The 27,957-nt window shown below is 46.4% G+C and overlaps 1 protein-coding gene across 1 annotated transcript; it reads left to right on the top strand.

The window, feature by feature from the left end:
* Positions 1-115: 115 nt before the first annotated feature.
* LOC115321580 (connectin-like) lies at positions 116-27,957 on the top strand (the record flags this gene model as incomplete). The annotated part of the gene is made up of 2 exons (XM_040218811.2): positions 116-995; positions 27,287-27,957. Coding segments are annotated over 2 exons (1,458 nt in total), but the record flags the coding sequence as incomplete, so codon positions are not given.

The following is a 27,957-nucleotide window of genomic DNA, read 5'->3' as shown; positions in this document are numbered from 1 at the left end:
ACCGGTTCGAACCGGTTTGAACCGTTATTTTTTGCGCCCCGGAACTGAACCGGAACTGAACCGAAAGCCGTGAGCCCGAACCCGAACCGAACCGATAAAAATATCGGTTCTACACTCTGGCTGCGACACAGACGATATCACCGATGACGCGACCGAAGTGACCTGCTACTTGGTGAAGGGCATTGCCGAAGACGACATCGTCTTCAAGGCCCTCGCGAAGCAGCCGTCCATCGTCTCGATCGTGTTCAGTTCGCTCAGTGAGGACCACCACTTAAAGTTTGTTCCTTCCAACGTCCTGCCACATTCTCCGGTCTTGGAGCGCCTTAAGTTCTCCCAGGCGGAGTTAGGTGTCTTAAAGACTCACGCCTTCTACAACCTGACAAAACTGGCCGTGCTGTCCCTCGACTCCAACGAGATCACGGAACTGGAGATAGACTGCATCTCGCATCTGCCTCGCCTCAAGAAGCTGGAACTGGCGGACAACAAGCTAAAGAAGATGCCCTCGGGAGCCCTGTCTCACCTACCGTCTCTGACGCACTTGTTCCTAGAGCGGAACAAGATGACGGTCATAGAGGGCTTCGCCTTCGCGGGCCTGGGCAAGGTTAAAGAGCTAGACCTCAGCGACAACTCCATCGAGGCCCTCACCGAGCACAGCTTCAAGGGCCTGTCGCGGGCTCTCAGGCTCGACATGTTTCGAAACAAGCTGAAGAGGCTGGAAGCCCGCGTTTTCGGCGGCTTGTCGTCCCTGGTAGAGCTTGACCTCAAGTACAACGAGATCTCTGAAGTCGATCCACTGGCCTTTGACGGCCTACCGCATCTGACCATCGTGTACCTCTCGTTCAACCGGCTGCGCGTCCTGCCGGCGCAAATGTTCATGGGAGCTCCCAACCTTGTGACCGTGGACCTGTCGCAGAACCAGCTGGTCACACTTACGTGGAGGACTGTCCAGGACTTGAGGAAGATTGACGCCGAGTCCTTCGACATGAGCCTCACTGGTCAGTGTTTTTGTGTTGTTTTGTTTCTGTTCCCTTGTACTCGAAGAAGCTTCTGCATAGATATTGCCCCATGGTATTCTCGCCACGTTCTTTCGAACACACAGCGCCGTCGCACCAGTCGACGCTACGAGGTAATGGGACCAATCAAGCAGCGTCAAAAGCGCAAGTCACTAGGCCTTTTCTGTTTATGATTGGTTGAAAAAGTGAGATAACAGGTACAAAAACGTGACGAACACTATGATTGTCGCTTTAGACGTTGTCTGATTGGTTCCATCAGCTCGTAGCGTCGGTTGCGTCTGGACATAAGATGAAAGAAAGTTTAGTAAGAAGCAGGGAGGAGTGCGCCACTTCTCTAGAAATTTTAAGTAGCCGAGTGCCATCAATCAAACGCTTAATATTTAATTATTTCCACTCAACAATAAAAGCAAGAATTGAAGAGAAGCAGACGTCGTCATTTTGACTCGTCTTCGGTGCACTTTCATAGCAGCAGAGTGCATTATTCCACAAATGTAAAAAACAAAACAAGAAAGCTATGAGCAAATAAGCAATTGATGTAGCGAAATAATCGAATAGAAACTGCATGAAATAATTTCTGTTCTTTATTAATAAAAAGACACGGCGTAAACAACGTCGAATCAATAAAAAAATCGCATGGAGCGTTGAACCATTAGCACGTAAAAACATGGCCTGCGCATGGCGTCATCGTTAGGAAATCTATCTGCCCCGAGCGGCAAACGTGCTGAATCTCTACCAGAGTCATCGCAAGGGGGCAGACGGGTCCGCTTTTGTGTCGCAGCCTGCAAGCGTGCGCTCGTTGCGAGACGCTGCGGGACGTTCTGGCGGCGATGGTGATGCCTGGTAGGTGGCGCTGCGTGGATCATGACGTTTTGGGGGGAAAGGCGCAGGCCTTCTCTTCTATAGGCGGAATTGAAATTTGGTTCAACTCCCCAAACAGAACGGCTTCTAGTCGCGCAGTGAGCTTTAGGTGCTATACTCCGTTCAACACCAAGCTGAGACTGCAGCGGGAGCTACGTGCCCGGCGGACCAATCAGCCGCTCCCTCTTATCACCTGACCCGGCTCCTTGCGCGTGGGTAAGGGCGGGAGCGTGAAGACGCAACGAAGGAGAGGAGCATGGCTGGTATAAGGAGGACGTAGCCTCCACCGCAATCTCAGCTTAGGTGTGAACGGAGTATAGTTCCCGTGCGTGCTTACGTCCTGATAAATCTAGCGGCTGAACGTTGTGGTGATACATTTTCGGGGGGGGGGGGGGGGGGGTGCTTAAGGATACACTCTATGTTATCTTCCCACACTGAACAAGTGGAACAACCATGGAAAGTGTTAGGAAAGACTCGACATCACGCAGCTGTCGTGGTATTTTAAATCGGTTGCGTGGGAGCGGCCGAAAAACTTCCACACTGCGCTTTATTTTGGTACAACTTCCTGTTTCTGCTACTTCTACTTCGCTCATACAGAGCGGCGGTACCGTTGCAGCCAGTTCTCAAACGTCTCCACGACACGCTTTCCGAAAGCGTGCACGCACAGTCTCGTGCGAAAGCGGTCCCTAAAGGCTTAACCGCATGTAAGTGAACTGATTTAGTGAGCGATGAGACGAGCGACAGCGACGAGAGTCAGCGGCGAGCGACAGAGATTTCTCACTGTCGCTCGTCGCGTCGCTCGGTGTTTCGATTTTTAGAAAACATCCTCATCGCCTTGGTCGCTTGCTCAGGCCACTTTCATGTGACTTGCCTCATCGCGCGACTGACCGAGTGACAGCGAAGCGGGTCGATGTCGACTGTGTCGTCTCTCGGCAAATCGATTACATGCGGGTTATACTTAACACAGTGGTTTGTAATGGAGACAACAGCAACGTACGTATGGAGAGGAACTGCTGCTGCCGATGACGACAACCATTTTCTAGAAGGAGAGGGTACGTATTGCCATGTTGCGGGCATGAATGGCAGGCGTTCAGGCGCGTTGTGGGACGCTTGTGAAGTGCATTTCGCGGCGCGGCACCACAACCACTATTCGGAAATTATTCGAGAAATATTCGAAACTTTCGAAAATGATTATTCAATTTGATTAACGAATCGAATAGGGTAATATTCGATTCCTTATTCGAAAATGGCGAATATTCGCACAACCCTAAAGATTACTGTTGCGCAAGCTGCCGTGGCAATGCTAAATTAAATAAAAAAAACATGAACAAAACAGGTTATTTTTTTGTTTGATCACGAGCATGTCAATCGTGTTTCTCGTTTTCTTTCCGCACAACAAAATTTGACGCAGATATTTACTTGATCACCGAAGAAGGAACGAGCTACAAGTAACGTGTTATGCTGACTCTCCCTGTGTCTTTCATATACAAGCCGAAGGGCAGGCATGACTCATTGGGGTAGTGCGCTCTCGGATAGGAATAGGTATGAAGTATTTATTCCCATATATAGCGTCGACGTGGCGCCTCGCAAATAAACTTTGTCTACTCGGCTCAACCGCCGCCGTCAGCCGGCGATTAGCACGCCTTCGCGAGAGCTCTAAAAAATGGCATTTGGCGTTTCGTAAGAGAGGCTGAGAACAGCTTTGAAGGCGGATGTGCATCGCATTGCGAGTGACCTTGGACGCTCTTAAGGATGGGCTCGAATGAGCACAATGCTCCCGAGTGTGCACATGGCGCCTAATCTCCCGAAGCGAGAGATGACGCGAACGTCGTTTTAGATTACCGCCGGTCTGTACAAATTTCGTTGTCTTTCTAGCTGAATTTAGAGAAGCGACCGCTACTCTCTCGGTATAGTGGCTTCCTAGGAAGGAATATGAAAATAAATATTGAGAGGCGAGTTACACTCTACTCCTCTTAACATAGACAAAGCGGAAAGGCTGCAAGTGCCAACTCCATGCATTGGAACGCGCCTCGGCTGCACGAGCGCTCATGCAGCGGGAGCACCAGTCAAAGCTACTCTCTCGCACTTGTAGCCTTTGTGATTTGTGCATGTTCAGGTTAGACGAAGGATAGAGCGTTTCTGATTAACAGCTAGGGGCGTATTTTGGTGTACACCAGTTCATGTTTCGCGCGTTATGCCCAGGGGGTGGCGCTGGCTGTAGAGCAGAACATGGCCAGGCGCTTTAGTTTTCTGAAAGCGGGTTACTCCGCAGGCGTGGCTCTACACTTTCCGTAGATCAATGGACTTGTCTGCAAAATATGATTTGGTGCATATGAGTCATGAGGCTGTTTCCCAGTAGGTGGGAACGTACTGCGAACGTGTACATAAAAGATGGCAAGATAAGTCCAAGGGATTAAACTGTGCGAACACCCAATATGAATTCCAACGAAAGTGTTTGCTGTTGTAACGCGTTTTAAACTTCGTTAATAATACAGGATTTTTTTAAACGCAAGAATGGATATTAAAATTAGACTAAATATTTGAATGTCTCTAGTCTAACTTGGTCCTTTATTACATAACATGCGCCTCAAGGTCTTCTGTTTAGTGGACCTGAAAACATGTTGCGTTTGATAGTATCGAGTTTTATCTGTCCTTAAGCATAAGAAAATGAAATCTTCGATTAATTTATACGCATTATTTTGTTTCTCGGCGCGAGTACATTTGGTTGTAATAATGCCCAAGGAGAGCTTAACGCATCATACTTGTTGTATATAAACCACAACCTGTGTACCTATTTTCTAGCTTGTTAATTAAACAAATCCATGGCAACATTGTTTATACTTTAAAATTTGCTCTAATAAAATTTTTAAAAGTGGAATATTTTTAGTTCGAAAAAGAGTACACCGGAAGAGACATTTCAAAGCCCGTATGTCGTTATCTCATAAATTGAATACTAAACTTTATCCCCATGCACGTTCACTCCAAATTTTCGAACCATTTACACATCAATGCTATATGAGAATGTCGTCACACACGTTTTGCGTAATAGCGCATTTCACCGTTTTTAAGTTATTTAAGCCATTTGCCATTTCCGACACCAGGTAAGCTTTTTTTTTCTTTTTCTTAACTTTCTTTTAACACAATTTTGTTCCTGATAGGATTTAAGTTCATTCTATAACACATAATTGTCTATAAATGCTCTATATTTGATATCTATCTTTGTAATATCTGTAATGAAAAGGCAAGCGCACAATGAAAAAGACTTGGGCCACCCTCAACAGGCATATAGTAAGATTTATGGCCTATGATATTACTGTTCTCTCTCTCGCAAATACGAAAAACAATTTTAATAATTTATTCGTGTTGAAGATGGCATTTTGATTGAGAAGAAGTTTATTGGCAACGGCTTTAATTGCCAGGGGCTTTGTATGGATGTATAGGAGAAATAACCATCCGATTTCTGCTATTTATTAACTTACCTAAACCATGCCTTACTTTTAATATTCTCTTAAAACGAGAATTTTTTTTCGGGAGGCTGTAATTCTTTCTTTACGCTTTTCGGCAGTGCGGGGTAATCTTTAAATAAATAATAAATATTGAACTTAGAGAATTCTATTTCAAGTCAGTGCAAACAAGCAACCAAGACACCTGATTTTTCCGCATAAAAACACATAAATCTCAGAAACAACTTTAATCAAAGACTGGTTATCAATATCTGCCTAATATTTGTATATGTCTGTCGCGTGATTTAATAACAGGTATTAGATATTTTTCCAGCACTTCGGAACAGCACCTCGCTTCAGTGATAATTCTAGGGATTATCAAGATTTATTTTGATGTTCACCGAGAAGAACACTCTACTTTAAGGATTTGCTAATGATTATTAACAAGCATTTATCTGCACCTCCTCCTCCATTTTAGATAACACACCAAGAAAGCGTCTGAGACTAAATCTGGCCCCGTTAAACCTCCAAACTCAATAATGATAAGCAAATGACAGATGCCTTTTTCTATTAGAACTAGACCAGTAAACACCGGGAGAGTTGAATCAACGGTGCTATTTACAGCTATTCATTATCTAGAGCACAACCAAAAATAAAGTGTTCAATCGAACTCTTCACAAATTCTTCTTCTGGTTCTTCCGTAATCTTATTATTTTTTTTTTTAAAGTTAATGTAATAGAGAATTTCTGTGAACTGACACTTTGCCGGGGAGACGACCTTGGTAATCCCTCTTTAGTAAAGCAATACCAACAAAACTGCGTGGCGTTCATATAAACTTTACAGTAACATTTTTTTGTGTTTATTTTTTAACCAGTCGCTTTCACTTCGAATAGCAAGAAGATGTCCGTGTTCAACCCTGAATGCTTGCCCTTAATGACTTCAATTTTATATGGAACGAATTTAGCTATGCGCAGATCTATAGGACTTTCAAAATATGCGAAACTCATCTATGGTGGTGTCACAAGTTTATATATACAAAAAAAGAAATCGGCGAACTCCTCAAGTGATTAACCTCACAAATCTATTACATGGACGGTGTGTCCAGTGGTAAAATATAGCGCCTGAGTTATGTCGTCTTAGGTGCACAGATTGTGGGCGTGTAAGGCAACATCAAAAACTCTAGTGTTTGATAAATTTCCCCCTCGGTGTTCTAAGAAAGCTTGTAACGTCCGAAAGACTAATATAAGGTTCGAATGCAGAAGCTGCATTTGCTGGAGCTTTGTCTAATGTGATATAAACAGCGAGTTTTAGAATGAAGTACGCAAAAGCTTTCCGTACGCGAAGAAATAGCGTCGTCGCCACGCGCCAACGCTATTTTTTTGCGTGCGCAATGCTTTTGCGTGCGTCGAATACTCGCTATGTCAAAACTGGAAACCCGCGCGTGTCTGTCATCGTTCCCTTTTTGTGTTTCGCATTCGTTTTCTAGAGAAAGCACGCAAACACTCTAATCGAAATACTCTTTCGTGGGTTCGTTTATTTTCTCGCAATTATGCCAAGACACAATGGAACAGATACCTGCATATATGTATTTTCATAACCTGCGAAGTTCCCATTGCGTTAAACTCACTTGCACTTTTAATCTTGCTTAGACTTCTTTTCTTAAAAGGCTCTGGCTACCTTTCTATTTATCTCACAATGCGGAACATTAGAAAACTAAATAAAACGTATATCCCACTCTCTTCGATTGAACCATTCTCTCGCTAACAGAATGTTTCGTAACGGCGCTGAAATGTTCCCAAGTGGGAAGTGCGGTTCACATCGGAATGGTCGTGTTCAGGTAATGGGAGGAACTTGCTCTTTTTGGGCTTTTCAGATCAGCCACTTTTAAATACAAAAGGGGGAGATAAAAGGCCACGAATGAACAGAAAGCAAAACAACTACATTTCTCTCAATGCATGACGTAGAAGGCGATTTGCTAAAATTCCCTTTAGTTTTTCTTTTCTTTTTTGGTGCTTCAAATGTCGCGGTCTCTACGAAAACAAAGAAAAAAGAAAAAAGCTCAATGAGACAAAAATTTTGAGCGCGATTAAAAAATCGAAATGAGAAGAAAATGGCGGGGAAAAGAATATAAGGAAACGAACGGGAAAGTTGCTCTGTTTTCGGAAAGGTTGCCATTCTCTTTCCTCTTTGTCGTACGGGCGCATTGCTGACTGTTGTTTTCGCGCCCAGCTCCCTCTAAAGTTGAAGTCGGGAGGCATGTATTTTAGCAGCAGCCGTTTGACGAGTTCCTTCGCTGGGGAGGTCTCCCTTCCCAGCGGAGGAAGGATTTGAAAATAAATAAGGACAAAAGAAAACTCTACAAACCGAGTAAAAAAAAAAAGAAGGAATAGAGGAGTGTGGGTGTGTCCCACTAAGATGGGGAATGGGGAAAGCAGAAGTTTGGGGGTCAAAAATACGCGTGCCCTGAGCCGAGTTAACTTCTTCTTCCGTTTCAGCCTCCCAGTGTTGCACGCGAGCCTTCTCCTCGGGTTCTCTTGTCACGGCAGTGGCGGAATGCCCCGAGCGAGCTGCGACTGACTTCGATTTTACGCCAACGTCGATTTCGAGATAAGCCTGCTAGTGTTTTTGTTTCCGTCTTCCTTTTTGTATCGACGAATAGAATCGCAAACACGCGAAATAAAGCGTTTCTTGACATGAAGCGAACAGACGTAAATCGAATCAAATTTTCGCTTCGTTTTGGTTTTGTTCTTGTCTTTTTGTTTTTTGCCTTTGCTTTGCGAATTTAACTGCGATACTTTTATTTTCGAATAACTTTCTCGATCTATCGCATTTGTTATGGATTATAAGCGATGCTTGTCTCATTCGCCAAGGTCTAACGTGACGTTCGTTAGAACTCATTATCTTGAGGGTAAATTCTTTGTTGAGCAATGCGTAATTATTTTACCTCACTGTACGACCAAAGACACGCCTCTGACGTCACGCTTCAAGCGGTGGCGCTGCTGACGCCACAACGCACGCTCAAATGGATCAGATGTGGCGTCTTTGGTGTCTGAGCATGCGCACTGTCCACAACCGGTGTGGACAAAAGGGCAGTTATTTTCAAATACCCGTAAACCAATTACCGCTCGACCTAATAACTGCCTTCAAATTTACATTTTCGTTTATGTGCAGAAAGTTGGGTCTAATGAGCCCGGCAAAACCGCTAGGTTAGGGAACCTTAATTTGTTTGTTACTAAATAAGCTGCCTCGGGAATGACTTTACCGCTGTCTCTCACTGCTGTCACCATTGACGACGAGCCCGGGTTAATTACGACAACGTTCGTCCGTTCATGATTGATTTCGCGTTGTACAAGGCGAAACGCAACCATCTGATTCTCTGCCCAATGGCAATGAGGCGACAAGTGCTGGTCACAGACTGCCGCTTTTAGGTATTCAGCGATGAGAAAGTTGTATGCCGCGCCACGATCGACTCTTTCATCGGTCGTCCCTCGATAAGACCAACCGATCACGAGGGCTTATGCTATCGCTCCCCAATCGTTATGCAGTCCCAGTAAACGAAGATGTCCACCCCTGTCACTGCATGACCGTGTGGTTATTGGGCTATGACACGGGTTGCTCCCATCGCACTCTTTGAGCTGATTACATAGAGACACCCACAATTGGTGCTACAAGTGCGCGGAGGTGCAGTCGATCAAGTCCACCGTGAAGATGATGCGCGCGCAGAAGACAGAGCGGATCTCCGACCCATCTGAAGAGTTGAACAGGTTGCAACTCGACGAGATTACAGGTCGACGCGGCAGGCGCACCAAATACTTTGCCAGAGCTTGTCACTTGGGCAAGAAATGCCCAGTCACCGGGCTGCGGGCACATGTGCAATGTCTCCGCAGTGGAGTGGTACTGCGCATGCTCAGAACACGGATTACCCATCACACGCAGTAACGTCCGAGTGTGCGCAATCGGGTTTATGCGCTTCGAAAAAGGAAACGTTTTTAGAGGACTCTCTTTTGATTTCCATCCGGGAAGCGAAATTGTATTCTGCGGAAGAATGAAACGCTGCAAAGGTCGTCTGCTGACCATTCTCTCCTGTAAATCCTTTAGAGCTTACTTCAATATAAAAAACATTTTCTTTTTTTTTTTTTTTTCTCCGACGGACGTCTTTGTTTTAATCTAATTCCTGACGTTTCTGAAGTTCCTGAAAGTGTTCGAGGAACCTGAAGCTCCGCCTCGTGTTCCATTCCTACCCAGTCTCGGACAATTGTAGCCCGACTGAAAATTGTGGACGGTTGTGACCCGGCAGCCAAAAGGAACACCGGGTCCCATTCGGCTGCCGCTGCTATCAACGCATTGTTTTTATTAATTTCTTCTCCTTGCCCTTCTTTGGCATCCCCCATTATCCTCCCCCGGCACAGAGAAACCGGTTAATGCAAACTGCATGGAGCGACCTCTCCGTCTTTCTTAAATAAACCTCTTCTTCCTCTTCTCTCAATTATGCGCGCGCTTTATTTACTCATTTCCAATCGACACAGGACAGTCCCAGGTCTTGTTTCGTTAATTCTTAGAGGCGTGTCTCCGATGTACAAGTGGTGGGTGCCTCGTTGTCAATTACGCGTTACACGTGAATTATTATTAGTAACGCGTTACTCCTTACTCGTTCTCTTTTTTATATGTGACGAAGCAAGGATTTTGTTACATCTCGTAAACAGCAACGAGCAACATGTTTCCCAGGAAGCGAAACTATGCAGGCGAGCTGATAAGGAAACACCATATCTAAACCTCCCCTCGTCCTTCTGCCAGTCCACTCGTCTAATGACTTAAATTATGAGAACATGTTTTAATTTTATTCTTCCTGGCCGCTCAAAGCGCGTAAATTATTGTTAAATTTGTTCTTTTTTTTTCTAGAGAACGTTTACTTAATGTCGCCCTTATCTACCCCCCTCCCCCCCCCCCCCCCCCTATTCGGGCAGTATTTGCGAGTCACTATACAGTAGCGGCTGGGGTACCCTTCAATATGAGACTCGAAAGCGACGGATTGCTTTAGATTGGAGCGTTTAGTCGATTGTCCCAATCTCTCTGTCTCGCTCTCTTTCTTCCTCTAGTAACTTCCAGTTTGTGGGAAAGATACAGTGCTCGCGTTGTTTAGGCGATGGCGACAGCGGGGTGGGGGTTGGGGCTATGTGCTTGGAGGAGGATGTTGGAGGTTTGCTGGAGACGTTTATTCTAGGAAGCTTGTTTGGACAGAGCGGGGAGCATGGCTGGGAAAACAAGCCAGACGAAGGTCAAGGACATCGCGAAGAGATTACGACCACATACAACGACGAAATAATATTTGGGCTGAGCTTATGGCGAAACCGAAGTTCCCAATGGATAAAGTCTGAATTGCGAGTGTTGTTCTTATTTACATACCCCCCCCCCCCCCCTATTTCAACAGATCCCCGTCCAATGAAATCATTTTGTTTCTTGAGTGCAACGTTTTCATGAGCCCCTCAGACATATTGGCGTTTTTCACATTAATTGATAGTTGCCGCTGGTAATTAGCAGATCTGAACACGAGGGAGACGACGGCATGGAGTCGATAGCGGAGGAGTCATTTAAGAGACACCGCATCCAAAAAGGGCCACTGCGCCTGGTTCAGTTGTACAACGGCGTATCTTAGTCTGAATAAGGTTTTTGCAGTTCAATGTTCATTCCCGAACCTTTAAGTTTTTTAGCTTTGGTAGTTTCTTCTAACTACTAGGGCTGCACTAAAGTAATGTTGAGCTATTACCAACGAGTAGTTATTATTTTTATTTAGCTTCGGTATTTTCTTTTAAGTTCTAGGTATACCCTTAGCTGAAGTTGGGCTATTGCCAATGATAGTTAATTTTGTTAAAGAGAAAAACGCAGCTTTTTTTTACGTGCACCCTGTAATGCCTGATTCACATGGTGCGAATTTGCGATTTCGCAATTGCGACGCCGTTCTTGCGGCACAACGCAGTTGCGGTGCGAATTCGACTAATTCGCTCTTCCATATTTTGCCAAACTTTCCTTGCGAACGGCCGCTCTTGCGAAGGGGACGGACAGCCAATCAAACGCGGCTCGTGAAATACGTCACGGTGGTCTTAGCAACGTGGGAATCAAACATACGAAAAATGCGTCACCTACGTCGTCGTCTTCAAAATTCGCTGCGGGGGTGGGGCGGCGGATGTGCTTCTCCCAAGTGAATATTTTTCGCCGGGGGATGTACGCTTGAGTTTGGCATTAAAACGAACTGGCGTTTGCGTACCACGCGAGGGTTGCGGTTGCTTCCTTTGTAAAATTGCAGGCGATAACAATTGACGCTTTTGTTCGATCACTTTGCGTAAGGGACTCGTTGCATAGTAGAAATATCCTTTCTTCAAATCTGCTTGCAGATGACGCGAAGGTCTGTCTAGGAACCGAAAAACGCTGAACAACACATTGTTATTAAAGCTATTTGATAAAAATCGAGGTTCACATTTTTACGAAGTGCCGACAATTATTGATATGTAAACGCGCTGGACGCGTGCTACGCGAGTGACACGCGTGTAAAATGGCTTTAATTACAAGGTGTTGATCAGTGATTCTCGGTTTCTGGACAGACCTTCGTGTCAGATCTGCAAATAGATTTCAAGAAAGGGTCTTTCTATTATTCAATGAGTCCCCTACGCAAATGTCACACGTGCCACGCGTGACATTTGTCATACAAATCCTGTGACAATTTGGTTTTGTGTATAGTTTGCGATTATTTCACCAACATGATTGTTTTGGCTTTCTTTGCATCTGGAAACCTGTGTGTTTTTTTATTTATGTCGTTTCCTTTATCTTCAGTGTTTTTGTCATGTTCGAAATAGCTAATATTGCTTTTTAATTAAGAAATAAAGCTAAACATTTGCGTAAGCTTGTTCATGCTGACCTACACTGAGGAAGTACACAATGTGTTTTGCACGTTCACACACACACACGTTGTGTGTGTCGTCCAGCGTGTCGTTCATTTCATGAAAATGGGCCGATAAAACGCATTATGTGTTAAGTGAAGACCCGATTGGGCAGCGTAGGTCCAACGAAAACAGTAAAATAGCACCTCACCCTGTGGGGAATCAGCCAGTACTCTGTCGATCTACTTTGGGCTATACCTGCCACAAGAAGTGTCCGCCTCTTTGTCCGTAGAAGAGGCAAAGACCAAAACCCTTTCCAAAAAAAAATTGACTGATTCGCAGGCAACAGGTCCGGGGTAAAAATGAATTAGAAAGGTGACATGAGGCAGGGGTGATCCAGGAATAAATTTTTTATTACTAGCTTTAAATGTTGAAAGATAACAACTAACAAAAAAAAAAGTTGCAATTACAAAAGAAAAAAAACATCAAGTACAGGCTCACCTTTTTGGCAGACATCAAATATGAATAAAGAGGAACATAACACGTTGCTGGAGTCATGGGGTGCACCGGCGCCAAAAGGCAAATATCTGCATTGTGCGCCGGTGCTGCAAGGCCGCCCACTCATCTACGCACGCCGCCGACGATCCGAGTACCCCTTGTCAAAGGCCAGACGAAATCGACCCCTACGTTACCCGGAAGCTACAACGCAAGGCACGACGAGAAGGAAACTCGCCATGCCTTCTGTTATAGTTTCGTCATAACCACATGACCCCCTTCAGTCTACCCCACACTGAAGAGAGGGCAGATGCTGCGCTTCTTCGGCGTGTACAAACACACTCCCTCTCAACACTACACTACCTCCAGCACGTTGCCCATCTACCTGAACCACCCAAATGCACATACTTCGGAGACTACTCAAATAACTCTCACATACCAAGTTAAAGGGAAGCTGAAGCGGTTTTGTATTTGAGGAAACACACTTAAATCGTCTTCATTTCACCTCCAGGATCTCGAATATCGAAATTATTTCTTTTATAATTTGGTGCATGGAGGTTGCAGAAAATCATTTTCAAAGTACCGCCGAAGGTCCTCCTTCCAGGAGCATGACGTCACAAAAGGAGTTTTCGGAATCTTCCTTCCAGCAGCGTCCATCAAAGCTATGCACGCGTACTCGTGCTATTTTTTTAAGAAGGGCAGAAAAAGATGTTAACACTTGTGCCAGTACGGGGGAATACACCTGGCAAGTTAGGGATTGCATGCGTGACCCTCGAGCGACACGAGCTTTGCGGCCGAAAGGCCCTCTTATGACGCCACGACGGGTCGGGTGTTTTTCGTGTTTTCTCGCGTTTAGTTACATCTTCGGGGAAAACAAACGCGATATTCATATCCACGGGATAAAACTACGCTAGAATCAACTTCCATCTCATTTTTTTTTTTAAAGAAGTGTTCCGGCTTTTTTTTAAGGACTGCGCGTCCGTTCAGAATCTTGCAGAACGTGCACTGAAAAAACTTGTCCCACTTATCCATCCAAGGATCTGAGAGGACTGGGTCACTCCTCCACGGGCGGCAGAGTATAAATTACGTCCACTCCCAGTTCAGCACATTAAGAGCGTACATGAAAAGGGAGAGTCCCTAATTTCATCCCCCTCCAGTAGCACCGGTCTTGGTACAATACAGATGTTTCACTTTCTCTGTTCGAAGTCCTAGTGGGCCTCACATGGAAGCCGTCTCACACCAGAGCGCCCGTTCAAAAGTAGCTAACTCGCAGCGGCAGAATATTGTTGTAATGGTGGCCTCAGCTCCCGGTCCACCGGAAATAGGTCAGACGATCCTCACACACAAAAACTTGAAAACTTCGTGATTTGTCACCATACCACTGACACTACCTAGGATTTCAGTCCAGCGCGGTTCCTTTGCCATGACACTGCAGCTTCCTTTAAAAGTACCTGCAGTACACGTCTCTCACTGCGGTGGCCATTGTGTTGTATTTTCGGGCAGATTGGTCGACGTGCCGCGATCTCAGCCTCGGTAGGTGGAGCAACGCGTTTGTTTGTTGAGAGACCTCCTTGCGCCACTGGCCATCAACGATGTTGCCAAAGTGGTCGACTTCAATCAGCACAGGCATTTAGCATGTGCAACTTGTCGTCTTGTTGGTAGTTGTGCAGTACACAAGCTGCGCGGACGACTCCAGTGGCGTGGTCTGGAAGGAGGTCGATTGGCCTGCGGAAGATGCAAAATATAGTAGCCAAAATTTCGAATGCGTTCAGTTGCGTTGGGGAGGGTGGCGACCTCAGGCGCGGAACCAAGAGTTGGGGCTGCGGCTCACTGCTACCATGGCCCCGAGGAACCAGGCCTGAAGTGGGAGTACTGAAGGAGAACTTTTATATACAGTGAATATACAAAAGCATGGTCGACTAAATAATCGGCAATCGGCAGTCCGCAGTCGGCGATTTCGGGCTCTCTGAGCCCAAGTTATATAGCCCTCCGAGGGCGAGAAGGCCCTCTGAGAGAGAGGAGCCTTCTTCGGTGTTCGAGTGTTCACGAGGTGTCCGAAGTGCGGGTGCGGCTGATGCAATTTCCCGGTGTTCTTTCAGCGAGGGGCAGATGATGTAATCCCTCGACGTTCTTGCCGCGCTCCAGTTGCTGATGTAAGGAGTCGACGTTCTTGCTGAAACCAAACACCGGCAGACCCACACACACACAGGCACGCACACGTACGCCGGTGTTTCTCCTTGCGATGGCCCGCGATTTTAGATGGTCTCGTGGCTTCAGGAAGACGTTCTTTTTGAGTTTAAAGCCCCCAGAGAAGGCCACCACCGGCCCGACGACTCAAGGGCCGATCTCGGGAATCTGAACGTGACTGTTCAGCGCCGTTGGCAACAGGTGAAGACGAACTCCAGGACGGAGCCAAGGAAGCCAGTCGTAACAGTCCTCGACGCACCTTCTGGAAATGGGACAAAGACAACACTGTGATTTTTGTTATTATAATGCAAGTGCAACAATTCTAAAGGCTACCTCGCTCTACACAGTCGATAGTTGAATATGTTTAGATAATCGCTGAGGTTTCAACCAGGACAGGGCCTCAGAAAATCCGGCCTCAGTTGAAATGCCTCGTCACCAACGAAGACGTACGCGGCGATAACATGAGAAGATGGCAGCAGATTTGGTGGTGGACAATTCAAGGTACCTTGACTGAGGCACTGTCCTATCCTTGATGCCTTGAAGACGCCACCATCACTTTGGTGGCCATACGCTCCAGCGTATGTGGCCACAAACCTCAACTTGCTGTCCACGACGGCCATCAGCACTATGGAGTAGGTTACGCTCTTGCAAAACATGATATATGTTAAAGTAAATTTGTAGACCCATATACAGCACCTTGTAGTTATAGTACAGGCTTCCAGAATCGGCAAGGGCCTCGATATGTACGTGTTTTCCGTCAACGGCCCCCACACAATGAGGAAACTTCCGCCCTGTCTCAAAGCCCTCGACCATTTGCTCCCAGTCTGTGATTCTTGATGGGAGCTAGAAGTACAGCACAAAGTTCACACATGGTTTTACGTTGTTATTTAAAAGCAGTTCATGTAATCTTACTTTACCTATAGTAATACTGGTAATAAATGCATCCTCAAATATGAGAAATACTTGTTGACGCTTAACATTTGCGAATACTTTTGTAACTGAATGTGAAAAGCTGTGTTTCTGTTTCTTTTTTCTCCCTCTCTTCGTTTATCCTACGTTCAGCTGGAAACTTTCAAAAGCATGTTTAACCAACTAGCCCAGCTCCAGGCACTCACAACTTACTTTCGTAAGCTATCATATTATGCCCAAGTCAAGCCGGTGTCAGACTGTTTATACAAAAGACAAAAACCAGACTGCAGACATGATCGAACGTGACTCACTGACGCATCCGTGTTTCATAAGCGGCGTGCTAGGCTGCTCCTTTCATTGGTTGCCGTGCGACATACAAAGCAGGGGTGCTGCGGTGCCTCGAATTACTATTTGTCTGCAAACTGTATTCGTAGGATGCGTAATGTGTGACCCCGTCTTTCGAAGGTGGCGCAGTAATGGCATTGGGGCCCTCAACATCCTCAGGTCTGCAGCCCTCCCTTCCCAAGTTCGTCCCTATGATCATAAACCAATGGCTCTCTGTCGTGTAAACTTTTTGAGAAACCATTGTTGACAGTACGGCTTTCTACATAAGCCGCCTCGGTGGCTCCGAGGCGAGAGCGCCGGCCTACGGATCCCCAGGTGGCGGGTTCGAATCCCGACCGAGGTGCCCGCAATATGACGGAGGCTTATTGCGGAGAAGGCGCCGTGTAACCGAGCTTTCGGTTGCACGTCAAAAGATCCCCAGGTGGTCCAAATTAATCCTCAGTCCTCCGCTGGGGCGTGCCAGACGCCCGTCGTAGGTTTCGCACGGCGATGGAGAGCACCGGCACCGAGGCAGCAGCCATCGAGTGTGAGCCAGCCATGGAACTGGATCCCTCAAAGGTGAAACCGCGCGACTGGCCGACGAGTTTCCGAGAAACGTCGCACCGGTACAGCAGGGGTCTGAGGGAGAGTTTCAGCTGATAGGAAAAAAAGGGCGCTATGTGAGCAAACTGCGGTCCTCGTCGCTGACCCGCGACGGAGGTCTGTCGCAGTGAGTATCGACCCTGGCACGATATGACGCAAAGGGTAATCGCCGGAAGCTGGGTCTGACGCAATAAAAAACGGCACAACTGACGTCTGGTCTGCGCATAGGGACCCTTAACGTCAGAGGACTTGCGGCACGCCGCCGACAATGTCAGCTGAGTCGCCTTCTCCTAGAAAGGGACCTAGACGTTTTGGCGGTTCAGGAGACGAAGGTTGAGAGTGAAAGTCAGACCGAATTCCTGGTGAAACCGTTTACGTCGGGGTACAATGTCTTCGTCAGCCATGCTGTAAGTAGATCTGGAGGATGTTGTCTGTTCGTGAGAAGAGCTGCTGGGCTCATTGAAGAGAACGTTATATCGTGTGAATCGGGAAGGCTTGTTCTCTGCGATTTTGTTTTTCTAAATAAAAAGTAGAGGGTTATGTGCATTTATGCGCCAAACGTGGAGAGTGAGCGACGCGTTTTTTTTCGAATATATTGACAGATTTGTAATTAGTGACCGACTTACGATATTGATGGGAGACTTTAATTGCGTCTGTATGCCAGAAGACCGGACAACTCAAAGACGAAATAGTGATAGGTCTAGTGAAGCTTTAAACCGGTTGATTCAAGATAAGGGGCTCGAAGACCTGGCACCCTGCATAACACCGGGACATCGGGTCCTTTACACGCACCACCAAGGCAGAGGTCATGCCAGGCTTGACAGGGTATATGTTACAGCGGATTCAGTACCCCAGTGTAACGACTTCGCGGTCAGTCATGTCTCGTTTAGCGATCACAGTTCGGTGAGTTTTACTTTGGGTAAGCGTAAGAAACAAACTGGCTTTTCGTGGGAGTTGTGGAAGTTAAACGAAAAACTCCTTAAGGACCAAGCATTGATAGGGAAAATTGAAAGTAAGCTAGGCAGACTTGAAGGCGTTTCGGAAAATAACATATGTGAGGAGTGGGAACTATTCAAACAGCAAGTTAAGATTGATGCACTTGAAAGAGCAACTAACATAAAGCGGGAAGAGCGAAGGGTAGAGAACGGTCTTCGACAGGATTTACGAAGGCTTTATGTAGAGGAGGAGAGGACGCCAGGTGTCTTCAAAGACGACATAAGCACTATCAAGTCTAAGCTTGAAAAAATAGATGAAGAGAGATATAAAGAAGCAATCGTTCGTACCCGTGCGACGAACTTGAGTGTTGGGGAAATGCCCACAAAGAGGGCACTTGCGTTGCAAAAAAAGTATGCTCGCGGGAACCGGATTGAAGAAATAGAGTACAGAGGTGCAGTAACTCGAGTTCAGGACAGTATTTAGCCTGCTTTTGTTGAGTATTATACACATTTGTTTAAAAAGAAAATGCCAAAAGAAAAGGGGCTTGATACGAAAATTTCGTCAAGTCAACCTAAGCTGGATAGCGATACTACGACGTCTATAGAAGCTCCGATTTGTTTATCAGAGGTCGAGAAAGCGATAGATGACCTAAGCGTAGGCAAGTCACCGGGACCGGATGGTTTGAGTACGGCCTTCTATAAGAAGTTTAAGCCGCGAATTGCACCGGTTCTGCATAGTGTTTTTTCTCAGTCCTATCAAAAGAAAGAATTACCACTTTCTTTCTTGTGCACGCACATGGTCTTGATACCCAAATGTAGTGACGCCGATAAGCTTCGTACTACTAGTAATTATAGACCAATTACCCTGGCCAACGCTCACTATAAACTGCTAATGAAGGTTTTAGCCAGTAGATTGCAACATGTTAAATGGAAAATAGTAGGGCCGCACCAAACCTGTGGGATAAAGGGTCGTAGCATTGGCACAAACATACACACTACTCGAAGTGTTCTAGAGGTCTGTGACGCAGAATGTCGGAAAGTAGCTATACTTCAGGTAGATCTTGAAAAAGCATTTGATCGGATGTGCCACGATGTTCTGTTTTCTATTTTAAAACACGTGGGAGTTGGATCTGTGCTGCTTGAGGGAGTAAGAATGGCATATGTAAACTGCAAAACTAAACCAGTAAGTAATAAAACAGTTAGTGCGGGGATCAACGTTCGCTCTGCGGTGCGGCAGGGATGTCCCTTATCACCCTTGCTTTTCGCAATCTACCTAGAGCCTTTTTGCCGCTGTGTCATTCAATCTAAAAATATTAGGGTTTTTACACTAAAGAAATGTGGCATTAAAATACTGGCATACGCAGACGATGTTGCTATTTTTTTTCTCGGACCCTCAAAGTGTGTTAGAAGCTGTTGAACTGACCAAAAGGTTTTGTGAGGTCACGGCCTGCGCGGTGAATTGGTCAAGGTGCGTAGGGCTATGGCACGGAGAGTGGACGACTGCTCTAGTTGTTTTAGGGAATGTTCAATGGTCACGGACGCCATCAAAGTACCTAGGTGTTCCTCTGGAACATTATCGTGAGCCCACAGATTACTGGCGAGAAGAAATACCTAAACTTAAGGCCGCTGCCGAGAGGTGGGTACGGAGAGATTCATCCATTTTCGCGAGAGCGACTGCGTGCAATGTGTTTCTTCTGTCCAAACTGTGGTATGGCCTCCAAGTGCTGCAGTGTTCGAGAATCAACATTCAGCGGATTCACCGTGTATTTGCAGTGTTTATTTGGGTGTCCCGATGGGAGCGAACTCGCAGCACCAACCTTTTTTTAAGCCCAAAGCAGGGGGTGTCGGACTGTGCCACGTATTTGTTCGACAACTCGTCTCACGCTTTATGTTTATCCGTGACCAGCGTGATCCCTTTCTTCGAACCGTTATTCAGACAAGGCTGTTCGACGTTTTACCGGGATTTGTTGTTTCGTCCTGCCGTGCACGGTGCGGACCGCTGTCGGGTTTTTTGCGAGAAGTTGTATCTGCCTGCCGTTTCCTGTTCGTTCGTTTTTCTATGAACTATTTGTCTGGTGTATCACGCAAAAACTTGACGCGTGACCTAGTTGCTATGTTGTTGCCCATGCCGACGTATAGGTCCATAGGCCCTGGGGCCCCGGGAGATGATGTGTTACAGCGAGTAAAGAACGCCATGGTACCAGCGGCGGCTAAAACTTTTTTTTTTTTTTTCAATTACACACTGAAACGCTGCCAGTAAAGACTTTTCTGGAGGCAAAAGGCATGAACCTCTACTGGTCGGTAAATTGTAACTTGTGCAAACAACCGGAGAGCATTTAACATGCCTTTTCGGGCTGCTGGGATGCTCTTCTTTTCTGGCACGTGCTTCTGCGGACCATAAAGAAAGAGCTCCCGCTGTCACATCAAGGAATTGGGTTCTTAACAAGAGAGCGTTAACCTGTGCCCTACGACATAATCATGCTCCTGGGGCTCCACGGCATACGGAAGAGCAGACTGGCGGTGTGGCATGCTGATGTTGACGCACGCAACCCCCGAGAATACTTCATTGAAACTATCAAATGGTTAAGAGAATGTTACAAAAAGATAAATACTGATGTGGAATGGTTACCAGTTCTGGACGATTTGGCTGCGCTCAAAAACCTTTAAATTAACCATCGCAACGACCTTCAGCCATGCATGGCTGATAGGCTTTTAGCCCCTTCATGTTAAGCAGTGTGTATCATAAGTAACCTTGCAATAAAAAAAAAAGAAAAAAGAAAAGCTTCGTTGGCTCCGAGGCGAGAGCGCCAGCCTTCGAATCCCCATGTGGCGGGTTCGAATCCCGGCCGAGGGGCCCGCAATCTAACGGAGGCGTATTGCGGAGGAGGCGCCGTGTAACCGAGCTTTCGGTTGCACGTCAAAAGATCCCCAGGTGGTCGAAATTAATTCTCAGTCCTCCGCTGGGGCGTGCCAGATGCCCGTCGTTGTTTGGCACGTAAAACCCCAAAATTTGATTTGGCCGCTCGGTCGAGCGCCACGCGACTGTTTTGTTTACGACTTCCATCATACAAAAGACAGTCTGCAAACAGGAGTAACCGCAATATCCGTAGTTCGAATGCCGAGTGCCAAGTTATCCTCGAACTCATTGGTATGCGGCATTCGAACCACGGATCTCGCACTCACTCGCTTTCGAATCTGTATGCAGACTGTCTTTTGTATATGAGCAGTGTGACACCGGGGCGGTCACACTGCTCATACATTATAAAAACGACGGGGTTTTCGCTGCAGTCATGATGACATAATTATCTACGTACACGCCTCATTATTATCATTTAGGACATGTCTGCCGACAGTGTAACCAATGTGACCGTCATAGCCAAAGGAATGCCTCAGGCAGTGTCTGCAGACTGTCTTTTGTATTAGAATGCGAAGCGCAGGTTCGTCTGCTTCTTGCACTGGGGTTGTGATGATGAGGAACGCCGAGCTCTTATTGACTGATTGAAAAACAAATTGTGGGTAGCCTCAAGGCATCTAGCATTTAGGTCTACCCACTATCAATTCAATCTAAGCCAATCAGAGCTCGGCACCGCTCTCACGTCACCACCCCTCCTGCTCGAAAAGCAGACGAAACACTGCAGATTGTCTTTTGTATTAGAATTGCCTTGACTATGAAATTATTTCCGTTCACTTCGAACCAAGGTTCATTCTTTCAACGCCGCAAGTTGAAGTGCACGGTTGACAAGGTTTTCACATTTGGTTTCTCCCGTGTGACAGCACCCCCCCGAACAAACCGAAAATAAGAGGGCTGCGGCCGCTTACCCCTCCCCACGTTCCGCGTCCAAGAAGTTTCCCCGCGGGAAAGCCAGGCCCTCGGTTCGTAGACGAACGTGGACTGTTTATTCTCCTTTCCAGGAATAGACGGCGCATTCCCTTCCCATTTTATGCCTCTCGAGCTCCCAAGTTAGATTTGGAGAGCCGCCGGACATCCACCGGCGCCTTTCGATGTGGACAGTCCGGACACTGGAAACAGGATTCCGAGCGCCAGAAACACAACTTAGAATTCGCACTTTCCGGCGACGTAGTTTCCAATCTCGAAAGTCGAGGCAACCACTCGCAATGTCTTGTCACGACAAGTGTGTCAAAGCACCGCATTTGTCTGTTTATTATCTGCCGGAACGGCTGGTCGTCTGCGCTACCTGGGAGAGCATGCATGAACGCGGTGTCGTCTGCGAAGAATTCTTTGTAGACGACAAGCCGTTCCGGCAGACATTCTAGTCATTTCACGAAATAAAATAGTCATGAAATGTTTCGTGCGACATTCTAGTCGCACCAACATTTTCATGACTTCTTAATTCCTAGAACCTTACTAACTTTTATGTGGAATAATGAACTGCGGGCCCTGTAATGTGAAATGGCGTTTTTGGATGGCTGCCCTTGAGTGTGCGATTGGGTGTGGTGCGGGTTGGGCGATAATGTATGCATATATAGGTGTCGATGCTGCCATTAAAAGCACAAGAGTTGAGAGTAAAGCGCCTGTCCGGTCGTCTGTCTTCTTCCTTGTCCGCGCTTTTAACCTTTTATTCCTGTAATGGCTTTTTATGCAACTAGATGATTATTTGCTTTAGGATTATTACCAAGACATGAATATTGAAATCAATCAAAGTTTAACAAAATATATCTGCGGGTAATAAGTTCATAATATAAAAAAATATAAGTTAAGGAACGTTGTTCTCATTACGAAAATCAAAAACTAGCAGTAATATGGCAATCTAGGCCAGTTTGTACATGATCGTAGACAGGCGCCGAAAAACATAAGGAGAAGAAGAAGCGCCAGTGTTTACCTCCCTCCTTGTCCTTGCGTTTTTCGGCGCGTGTCAAAATTCAAAACAAGTAACAAGAGCTTTTTTTCTTTTTTTTTTTAAACAATGCTATCTTAATTGATAACGATATCACTTTTTCACACGCTAAAAAGTAAAGAGAATGATATCTTTGTGTGAAATCCATTTTAGTATTACGTCGTATTTTTGTGGGTATGGCGTTTACCGGGGCCGGCAATTAGTATCAATAATAGTAATGTTAAGGTATCCTAAAACGTAGCTTTTCAAGCTCCAATATAATATGTTGCTTATGATCTAATTTCAAACGACCGAACAGCTATGGCAATTCAATGTTGGCAAATTATGAACACGGGTGCAAATGTATAATTTTCAATTAACTAGGTATAAATTAAACATAGTGCGCCATAAATTTAAATAGTCTTTCTAGTACGGCAAATCTATGTCAAGACATTATTTGTGGGTAAAGCAATTAGGGCTATCAAAGTCACGACCTCTTATAATCGATAAAAGTTCCAAATTCGACACCAGTTATTTTGGAACAAATGTGCCTAGAAAAGGCGATTCCATTATTCTTCTGATTACAAAACTTTACAAAACAATTTTTTTTAATAATTTCTGCACGGAATAGTTTTGCCCCCCCCCCCCCCCCCCCAATCCCAGCCTTTACAGTTCGGTGGAACGCCTACCCGCTTGCACGTACGTTTACTGAGGCACCTTTCGTTAACGTCGGAAAACCGGCGAAACAGTACGGTGCAAATCCCATATGGGCTGCAACATTCCATTGGTACAGAGAGGAGTACTGCTTGCATTCCGAAATGGCTGTTGGCGAGCCGTGGTCGCGAGCTGTTCCGCCGTGCCCGCTGAGTAGGGGGGCTATGCAAGATGGCGGGACGAAGGGGCCGGCCGGAGCAGGTGGCAATATCCCGGTCCCTTCGTCTCGCCGTATTGCATAGCCCCCCCCCCCCCCTCCCCCCCTCCCCCCTTCCCGCCAAAAAGAACCGGGGGCCCCAGCTAGAGTGCTTCTCGTTTCAGCCGGGAGAGGGCGAGCAACGAGCTGGAGACGCAAATATACTCAAACAAAATATTCCAAGCATTAAAAAAAAAGAAAAATATATATATATATTTTTTTATGATATATATATATATATATATATATAACTGAGAAGAAAAAACCCTTACTGAAAACAGCAACAACGGACGATTTAATCTTCGACGTTTCGGCCGGAGTCCGGCCTTCGTCTTCCTAACGAAGTCCGGACTCCGGCCGAAACGTCGAAGATTAAATCGTCCGTTGTTGCTGTTTTCACTAAGGGTTTTTTTCTTCTCAGTTATATACCCACGCCTTCGGCCTCCCGCCACCATGCCCTTTATATATATATCGATGAAGATTTTCGAATTCCACATTTGAAGCGCGAATTAAACCGTATCCACGATGAGAAGTGCCAAATCCATCGCTTCTCATCTAATCTCGTGGAAAAGAGACGGCGCCTCTCTGATTACTTGGAGGGATGTCGTATGTCGGCCTTGTTTATGATCTCAAACACGACCCGGATGAACAAGAATTAAGTAGGTTCTTTCATATGAGTTACATTTAATCGCCTTTCTTGAGGGCGCATTGTTCGGCCTCCAGGATCATTCCGGAGCCGCCGGATTCGATCGCTGATCCGGGCAAAAAACCATAGAACGCAAAAAGGCGTTTCCTTTCGGAAGCCTACATTGAGCCGAAGAGCGAAAGTAATATTCCTTCGTGAACTCAGCAAATTCTTGGTCCGCTTATAATACCTTTCAAACTCGGTTTCCGTGGACCACAGAGAGGTCAAGATTGGCAAAGCAGGAGAGAAATTGCCTCCTTTTTTTCTTTTCTATTCTGCGCTTCTTGTTTTGTCTACACCCTCAGAAATCTCCGTCTGTGTTCTCCACCGAAATGAACACGGAAGACATTTCCTGGCTTTTTGATTAATCGAATCAGCTAACGGGAAAGGTGATAAGTATCATGCTATAAAATCAGTGCTGTCTCGGGGTCAGAAAGAGGTGGATGCTTTTTTCGCTTCTGTATCTTGGAGACTTCGTTTGGTCCCCGCCACAAGGACACAAATGCACGATATTTTTCAGTCGCGTATAGTCCAATAACCACCGTCGCCTGCTTCTCGACAGAGCTTCTGAAGCTAGAATTCGAAATCCTCCTGCAGAGGTCATCATCTTATTTACCGGTTGAACTCGTTAACTTACGCGTGGTGCGAGACCCGCTGCTGAACTTGTTGAAGTTTCCCGAGTTAGCGGAACTGCTGTTGTGTAGAGACAATTTCCCCCTAATTAATAATTCCCGGACATTAATTTAGGCTCCCCTCTCGTCTTACTCATCCCCAATCTTCTCGCCTAACTCTTTCCTTTATGTATTTTTTTGCTCTGGTATTGCCACTTCCCGATTTCTTCTCTCTTTCTAACTTGAGATGCCTCCATTTTCTTTTTAGAAAGCACCCGCCACCGAGACTGCATGCTGCTGGGAGGGGCGCAATACAGTTCGCTATCCTCATTGGCGAAACCGCTCGTCTTTTTCATTAGCGGAGCTGATTAAAGACAAATCGACGGCTGACGTTCGGCGTGCATCTTGAGGCAATATACATAGAGGAGCTTCTGCGAGCAGGGAGTGCATGTACGCTGTCGTTCTTCCGAAGCAATGTAGAAAGGGTAGTGACGCCAGATTGTTGTTTCACTTCATTAAGCTTCTAGGGTAGCTTAATTTATTCCTAGGCATCATGTAGGCATGACGCACAGTGAGAACACTAGCCGGCTTTTCTCTAAAGTCACGGGCACACTGCTCATACTTTATTCAATACACAGAGTGTGCAGACACCGTCTGAGGAGTGCCTTAGTTTTCACTACCCTGTCAGAATGTACGCACAAAGCCTGCCATCTTTGAAGTATGCATGGAGCAACATGCTTGGAAGCTGCTTGAGGCCTGCCCTCAGATAATGTTTGTCATCATGTCTACAGGGAACAACGTTTGACCGCGGCTTAAGAGGCACACAACTAAGTCTCTTGCCGAAACAATTCGTCCATTATGATGCTTCCTGCAGGAGGTTTATTTTTAAAGTCTTACCAGTGTCTGCTGCCTTCTAGGTTTGAAGGACATTTCGCCTTCCGGACATTCTTGATTGAATGTTCCGCGTATGACCAAGAAGAATATCACGAACGTTTCACGCATCGGCTTGCTTAGCCACTGTATTTTTGGTGACGTGAAATGTGTGTAATTTCTGAGACATTATAGTTTTTTTGTTTTTCGTTGTCTAGGAGATGCGTGAAAACGGCTACACTTGGTGTGAAAGACACCAGGTGTAGCCGTTTTCACGCATCTCTTCTCCCAACATGTTATAATTTCGGAGACTATCAACACTAGGTGACTTGATCTATTTCAGTTAATATACTTTCCTCGGATGTCGGAACAATCCATAAATACTTGACGTTCTAGGACCACCCGCGTCACGAAACTTAATTACACGAAATATTATTTGTTCGCATCGGTAATTCGCCAATGGATCCTTTTTGAACCATGTTCAATATCGCTAAAAAGACGAACACAAGGGAAGACAAACAAGGGCGCTACTAACAAATATATTCGAAAAAAAGAAGGTGGAAGCACACATATATATGTATATGTTTATACGCCAATCGTCACTCAGGCTAAGCATGCGCAGAGATAAAGTACGCCTTTTGCAGTTCGCGTGGTCTTTGTATCTTGCTTCTACCTAGAATCTTGGTGTCACCGAAGCGTGTCTCACATTTGCAGGTCCTACAGTTTTTGGTCTAAGGTGCCCCATTATTTGTCTTCGAATGTTATGCACGCACCCTCGAACGGTCATAGGTGCGCTTTTCGTTTGCCCAACGTAAGATTTTCCACACGTTAGCGGCATTTCATACACGACCCCCGTGACGCATTCGATATACGTTCTGACGTGCTTCGTACCACATGCTCGCTCGTTTTTGCTTTCACTAGCCATTCGAGGACACATTTGGCCGACTTTCTTGGGAGCTGAAAACACGAGAGGCATTCCGTACCTGTTCGCAACCCTCTTGAGGTTATGCGACATTTTGTATACGTTAGGTACAAAATGTCGCAACCCTCATGACTCATGTCGCTCTGTGCCGACTGCGTCACTCTCCTGGTTCTGTGGTTTTTTTACTTTCCGTAGGATGGCCCCTGCCACATTCATCAAGACCGTATGAGGGAAGCCCGCTCATCCACGCCCTGTAAGGCCTGCAAATGTGAGCCACGCTTCGGTGACAACAAGATTCTAGGTAGAAGCAAGAATCAAAGAGTACGCGAACTGCAAGAGGCATACTTTATCAGGATGAGGGGCCCCCAACGTGTCAACTACGCGTCGATTGCATTGTGTGATGCCGAGACACTTCTTTTTATATATATATAAATTTATGTAAACTGGTTGAATGGCGTGTATCCTGGCGCATGCATAGCCAAGGGGACGATTGGTTTATCAACACATATATATATGTACGTCTATCGTTGTTTTTATAAATTTGTGAGTAGCGCCGTTGTTTGTCTTTTTAGGGCTTTCAACCGTGGTTGAAAACAGTTTTCCGCAACTAGCCCAACAAGTACTTCTGCAATAAATCCTTTGTCTTTATTCACCTTAAATGTGCATGCAACGCATGATGCTGGCGAGGCGTAATAATTGGGACGTCATAAAAAGCATAAGCTGAGTCAGGGAGTTTGTAAGTTACACAGTTAATCTGCCGATTAGTCAATCTAGTCAATTAATCGATCGATAAACCGTTCTCGTTTTCCTCCAGGCAACAAGTTCAGCTGCGACTGCCGCCTCGTGTGGATGCTGCACCTGGAGAACATTACCAGGAACGACAAGCTCCGGCGCGAGCTGAGGCACGTCAAGTGCGACTTCCAAGCCAGCGGCAACCTGAGCAGCAGCAAGGTGTCCCGACTCAGCGCCAGCCAGCTGGGCTGCCCCGCCGACTACGCCAGGCCAGAGTTCCGCAGCGCCGCCGCCATCGCCCACTCCACCACCCGAAAGGCTTCGGCCCGGCCGCCGCCGACAGCCGCCGGGAAAGGAGACAAGGAAGCCGCGGACGAGTCCGGTAACAGGATTAACGACGGGGCCTCTCCAGATCCCGACATTGATCATAACGAGAAGAACAAAGCCGACAACGACGATGATGCGCAGCTGACGAAGAACGACATCGAGGTCGTCATGAATCAGCGAAGGGGCGCGGATGTGCTGGCGTCATCGTCCAGGGGACAGCAGCAGCACAGGGGCAACGGGGCTGCTTCCGGTCGGCCGACGGACGCCGGATGGTGCCTGGTGGGCCTCCTCTGGTCCTGTATGGTGGCGGCCGCCATGTCGACGTGTAGGTGATCGCGCAGTGCGACGACTGCAGGCGGGGACAGGGTGGTACTGGTCGGTTCTTGTGGTCGGTCCTGTCGCAAAGGATCATGCCGCGAGGACTGG

The sequence above is a fragment of the Ixodes scapularis genome, unplaced genomic scaffold (assembly GCF_016920785.2).
Source record: "Ixodes scapularis isolate PalLabHiFi unplaced genomic scaffold, ASM1692078v2 PGA_scaffold0__279_contigs__length_252992795, whole genome shotgun sequence".
NCBI classification, from domain to species: domain Eukaryota; kingdom Metazoa; phylum Arthropoda; class Arachnida; order Ixodida; family Ixodidae; genus Ixodes; species Ixodes scapularis.
Note: the sequence above shows the minus strand (reverse complement) of the source record. Positions and strands in the feature narration are given on the sequence as shown.